This window comes from Anastrepha ludens, chromosome 2 (genome assembly GCF_028408465.1).
Source record: "Anastrepha ludens isolate Willacy chromosome 2, idAnaLude1.1, whole genome shotgun sequence".
In the NCBI taxonomy this organism is placed as follows: Eukaryota; Metazoa; Arthropoda; class Insecta; order Diptera; family Tephritidae; genus Anastrepha; species Anastrepha ludens.
The window spans coordinates 114,361,415-114,367,688 of record NC_071498.1 but is presented as its reverse complement, the minus strand read 5'-3'; the positions used below and the strand labels follow the sequence as shown (position 1 = coordinate 114,367,688).

The following is a 6,274-nucleotide window of genomic DNA, read 5'->3' as shown; positions in this document are numbered from 1 at the left end:
GCCAGTTATGTCTGGGTCAGTTACGACTGCGCCAGTTATGTTTGGGTCAGTTACGTCTGCGCCAGTTATGTTTTCAATTATACTGAAAACCTTTGGTTGTGGTTATTCAATTAGGTGTTAAATAATACAAAATTTCAAGTGATGATTTCCAAAAGTTTATTAAATTTAAATTTTAAAAAAGAGTCCAACGACTACGACTAGTCGTCCTCGCTGCTCGGCCATAACTGCCTTTACTTAAATTTTTAGGTCTTAAATATACCCTCAGAACATACATATTTATATCGTATTTATATCGTAAATATGTGTGTTCGATATGCTACTCACCACCATCCAAATAATCTACTTTTGTTTTGACTTGCAACATAGTTGCAATTATTTCTATTTGTTTTACTGTGTTATCTTATTTCAGTCAAGTATGTTTTGCATACTTGAGTGTTGACACCAGTATGTTTGTTTATCTGCATATATGTATGACTTCACGTCATGCAATGAACAGATTACAGTTAAGCATATACAAGTTATCGTCCGGACGATTGGACGATGGAAAAAAAAACACAAGTTTTTCTTGGTCGGAAGACCTTTATTCTTTAAATTCCAACTTACAACTCAAAGCTTAATTACTAAATCTGCCCTTAATATAGCTTACATATTTCTACTTGTGTCAGCATTTTTGACAATTGATTTACATCGGCGCATGCCGGATGTTTATTGCTTAAATTAATATTTATTGATAAAGCTAATTTTGCTGATCGAAGTGTCAGTATATTTGGATATTGAGATTTTTATTGCTAAAGCTAGTTTCAGCATTTTTTACAATTGCTTTACATCGGTGCATGGCGGATGTTTATTGCTTACATTGTTGCGTTTGTTTATTCAGCATCTGGGATGTCGCAATTGCATTACGGGTATGGCTATAACTTAAGTGGTGCTAACTTACATACATAGGTATATTTATATTTCTTAACTTCAATAAAACTCTAAAGTGCTGAGAGGCATTCCTAAGGCTCATTTTACAATCATAAATTTCTATTAAAATATGGTTGTTTTCTTTTTCATAACTTTATGTGTGGGAGCGGGGCCATTCCACATAACTCGCGTGTTAACTTACATATATTGGTCTGTCAGTAGTTGTGACGATTTCGTGTCTTATTTCATGTGTGTGAGAGAGTTTTTGTCCTTCCTGAAAAAATAGGTCGCCATTTTCGTCTACTATTGTTTGTAATAGACTTTTTACCTCTTCGTTCATATCTTCACGTGAAAGCTTTTGTATAATTGTACTGTCTATTTGTGTAGTTTCGAGTGTGTGTACGTCCTCGTAACTGTGTGGGCATGTATCGATGAACTTCGTCCTTGTATTGTGAATTTCCATGTATCCATCTTTTAGGTTAATTATTGCGTCCATTGGCTTTAAAATGTTTTGTCCAAGTATTCCGTCGAATTTTTTGTTTTTCAAGTTTTTCAACTTCCAACTCATTAGATTTTTTGCGTTGAATTCAGTTGGGAGTGGTGTGATAATCTCTGTATCCACTCTGACATTTCCGTCTAATGTCTTAAAATTTAGAGGCTTCTTGAGTCTTTGTCGTTTATAATTTTGAAGTTTGTCTTCTCCGAGAAGAGAAGTGTTAGAGCCTGCATAAATAAGGCACGTCATTTCGTTTTTTCCTATTGCTAATTTAACTACCGGCAGTATGGGCAGGAGACCGAACATTTTCACCTTCTTCGTTAGTGGTTTCCATGTTATCCACTTCCATGGGTTCAGTCTGGTTCGACTTGTACTGTCCTGAACCCCTACTTGTTGTGTTATTTGGAAATCGCCTACTTTGTTGTGAATTTCTATTAAATTGTCCAGAAGCAGTTTTATTCTGCTTGAGCTGTCCTGATGAGTCGGAAATAGTAGTTGGTCCGTGACTCCTTGTGTTTTGTCCAGATCCTTGTCGAGGATAGGTTTGTGTCGACTCGTACTGTTGGTTGTTTTGTGTAAATCTATTTGACCTATTGTTCTTATATCATATTTCTTAAGCATGCCTGTTTCTTCGAGTAAATAGTAAGATTCCCTAAGTGTCCTTTTATTCCTACTATAAACTGTACTAGTTAAATTTGGATCTATCCCATTAAGGAAGGTTTTTAATATTATGGATTCATTAATTTCTGGTGCGAACTCTACTGGTTTGTTTTCGTTCTGTTCATTGAAATTCATGTGAAGTTTTTAATTCGAGATGAGTTGGGTTAATTGTTTGCAAAATTTCGGTTGAATTAGAATTCCACTTACATAACGTGAACCCTCCTGCTTGAAGTAAAGTCTGCAGCTCGCTTCGGCGTCTACACGCATCGGCAACCTGTCAAAACATCATCAACGTAGAATTCATGGAGTAGTATCTGAGTGGCTTCTGGGAAATTGCACTTTTCGTCTGATGCCAAAGGGTGTAGCACTTTGATCGCGAGGTAAGGCGCACAACTGGTGCCATACGTAACGGTATTTAATCGATAATGCGATGAATGCTCATGCTTCGTTGGACTCCATACGATACGCTGCAGATCTGCATCTCGTTCATCAACCAAGATTTGCCGATACATCTTAGTGATATCGCCTGTGAGAGCGACCTGATATCGGCGCCAGTTCATCACAACCGCTGTTTGGTCGTTCTGCAACTTAGGACCAGGATATAAACAATCATTTAGCGATTTACCCGAGCTGCATTTCTTCGAAGCATTAAATACGACTCGTAGTTTCGTTGTTGTACTCGAAGCCTTCAAAACCCCATGGTGTGGCAGATAACAAACAGGTGATAAGCAATTTATGTTACCAGTGATGAGTTGCATATGCTTCAGCGACAAATACTCATACATAAAATCTGTATACATAGTTCGCATAGATGCATCTCGAGATAGGCGCCTTTGCAAGTTTCCATGCAGGGCAACTGCATCACATTGGGTAGTGATGAGTTGTTTCAAGTCAACGTCACGTTTAATAGGCAGGCGTACTATGTAACGCCGATCCTTCCGTCGACATGTTGTGTTTTGAAAATACTCTTCGACGAAACGCTCCTCTTCAGTAAGGCTAGTCGCCGAATTTAACTTGTAAAGTGATGCAGGATCGTCAAAGTATAAGTGTTATTATTTTATGGAAGAGCTTTAGGGCAAACCTGCCGACTAAAGATTCCTTTTCAAATAAAAGATTTTTATTCAGTTAGGGCAAATGACTGCCTTCCAACTATCAGGTTGAGACTGAGCTGCCTTCTGATAGAATGGCTTTATTTTTATACTTTCTTTTTGCCTTGTCATCAATAAAATATGCAAGTTAAGGTGCTCCCTTCAGGGAGCACCAAAAAATTAAAGTTGGGGGCCAACCACTTGGCCCCTTTTCCATACTTACTCCTATTTTGCAGCAAGTGAAAATACGTTGCGGTTTTCTTCAGTCCAGAACTAAGAGTGTCTTGACAATTTATTCTTATACTTAAGCTAAGCTAATTCTTAATCTAACATATTGCTGACATAGCGGTTCGCACGGTGCAGCGGCGGTTATATACTAACGCTGCTGCGCATGTGTCATCTGATACGCATTGCTAGCGTATTGCAGTCAGGTAGCCGCCTTAACTCCTCCCCCTTTAAAGATCTGCGTCCCGCAGATGACAGCGTTGTAGCCGGGGGGTTTCAGTTGTGGCGGAGGAAGCAGGAAATTGATGAATTTCAGCTACACTAACAATACTAGGTATATCTACTCCTGAGGTGATTTTCCGCCAGATCATATAGCAGGCTGATGCAAAAATTATAAGGACAATTCCGTCCGTTGCCCAAGAGAGGTGAAAGTTCCAGGAAAGCTTCTTAAGTTGATTTATGTTGTCCAGACTGAGTCCATGAATGTAGGATAAGCTAACCTTTAAGCCATCATTTGTGACATTTGACAAAACAGATGGTAGTACTTGTGAAGTTCTAGCAATCGTGCTCGAAAATGTTTGATTGCCCACATGTAACGTCTCGTTATTAATGCGAATGAGGAAGGTGCCGTTGGAGTAAAATGACGGGCTTGCGTATTCTGCGGCTTCAACCAGGTTCTGATATGGTAAGGCATTCTCTTCGAAAAGTATTATTTCTATTTCCTCTCTATCCAATAGGTTTGTATCAACAATTCCGGATTTCGCCATCTGAGCTGCACGTACGATTTCTGATACTTGCTCCTTTAGAAGAAGAACCTTATTGAATATAATTGCGCCCCAACCTTCTGCATTAATATTCCTGCCAAGGGCGTTCGTGTATTCTACCATGTCGTTTGTCATCTGGATTACTTCCTGCGTTGCATTAAATAACTTTTTATTTATGACGTATTGGTTGTTGTCATTCGTCATCAATTCGTTCTGGTTTTTAACGATATAATCCCAATCTGCGGCATCAGGGGATCCCGCAATCCATTTCCATGCGGATCCAATCCAATTGATTGATCGTGTTTTTCTTGTTTTCTCTCCTGTCAATTCAATGAGGCGCAGACGTGTTTGGTTTAATTGGAAGTCGATGAGTGATTTGGCTGCTTCTTTTCCGATCCTCTTCTTGGACAGACTTGTTAATTCTGCCAACACGGTGTCGAAGTATTTTAGGTCAATAGCGTGGATTAATTTAAAATGGCCGCTGATGACATAGGCGCTACCGTGCTCCACCGTAACGATTGGGGATTCATATTGAAATTTCAAGTTTAAAGATATTCTTAAATATAATAATTTGTTCTAAAACTATTGTAGTGTTTTAAACTTCTAGGCAATTTTAATATGTTCTATTTTGTTTTTAAATTTTAGTTTTACTTTATAATTTTGTGTATTAATTAATTAATTAAAATTTTGTGTATTAATAATAGTTAAAAAAAAATTTTAATTATAATTTTTTCTTTCTTTAAAGTGCCATTCTTTTTCTGAAAAGCCCTCTATTCATTTCATCATTCCCATGAGGAGTCGAACCCCGATATTCAAAGAATATCCACCAATTTTATGGGTTGAGAGAGTCATTCTTATTGTATTTATTTTTTATTTCAACGTGCCAAAAAATATTTGTATTTTTAATTTTTATGTGCCTTTTAAAGTGCCATTTTTATATATTGTATATATATAGGTATATATTTTTTTGTATATTTTTACTCATTCACTCTTCCTTATGAGGAGTCGAACCCCGATATTCAAAGAATATCCACCAATTTTATGGATTGGAAGAGAGCTGCTTTTCTTTGTACTGTGCCTCCCCCCATAAAAATTGAGGGTGAAACTATCCAAAAATTAAACACGTTGGGCAATTGCATCAAGTTTTCAGCACCGAAGTGAAATTTTTGATAGAAAGGTTAAACAAAATGTATTCTGATTATAAGAAGAAACCTACGATTTGCCCCTTGGCGTTTATATGTTAGTAGTATCGAAGCGAATTAATACTCGTTACTTCATTAATGGCAGGAATCCACCTCCAGGTTCCGTGGTTGAGAAACTCGAGCAAGAGTATAAGCGTGTGGGCTCTGAAAAACCACCTATGTTTGCATATGTTGTGGTACCAAAAAGTATTAATACCCGACTCTTTGCACGAGGCCGAAATCCGCCTCCTGGTACAATAGTCGATGATGTAGTTACGTGTCCAGAACGTTATGACTTTTTCTTGGTATCTCAGTCTGTGCAACAAGGAACAGTGTCCCCAACAAACTATAATATTGTATACAGCAATATTCGTTTAACACCAGATCAAATGCAGCTTTTAACATACAAAATGACCCATCTGTATTATAATTGGAGTGGCACTTGCCGTGTACCTGCCGTGTGCCAATACGCGCACGAACTTGCATTCCTTGTCGCTGAGAGCATTCATCGTTTGCCAAGCAACGCTTTAGAAAAGCAACTTTATTTCCTTTAAACAGTTTGAAAGTTTATATATTTTATACATAATGAGATAAACTAAATTTTATCCATTTCAATTTTTCCTTGGGACGATTCCTTGGGACAACTACCTTATTAAAGGTGTTACCGTGGATAAGGGTATTCCTCATTGTCAAATTTTGTATATCTAGGCAGGCTGAGTATGCCTCTGGCAACGATCGCGGCTTTTGTATAATTAACATCTTCGAAAGTTCAGGATTCAGGCTACGAATAAATACGTCCAACGCCCGATTCCTATAAGTTCCTATTAGGACATTTACTGTTTCCTCAGAGTACTCGTCCGTTTTAATTTTATTGACTATGAGTGACAACTGATGGTTAACAGTTGCATAAAACTCGTCAAGTTTCGAACCCTTTTGCGTCAATTGGTTTAATTG

General features: G+C 37.7%; 1 protein-coding gene across 1 annotated transcript; it reads left to right on the top strand.

Moving 5' to 3' along the window:
• The first annotated feature begins 5,271 nt into the window (after positions 1-5,271).
• LOC128859071 (protein piwi-like) lies at positions 5,272-6,048 on the top strand. The gene has a single exon (XM_054095775.1). It carries the CDS (start codon positions 5,377-5,379, stop codon positions 5,872-5,874), a length of 498 nt encoding a protein of 165 aa, XP_053951750.1. The 5' UTR covers positions 5,272-5,376; the 3' UTR covers positions 5,875-6,048.
• The last annotated feature ends 226 nt before the right edge of the window (positions 6,049-6,274 follow it).

Coding starts and splice junctions, on each gene's coding strand:
- LOC128859071 (XM_054095775.1), top strand. CDS start 5,377: ATGTTAGTAGTATCGAAGCGAATTAATACTCGTTACTTCATTAATGGC.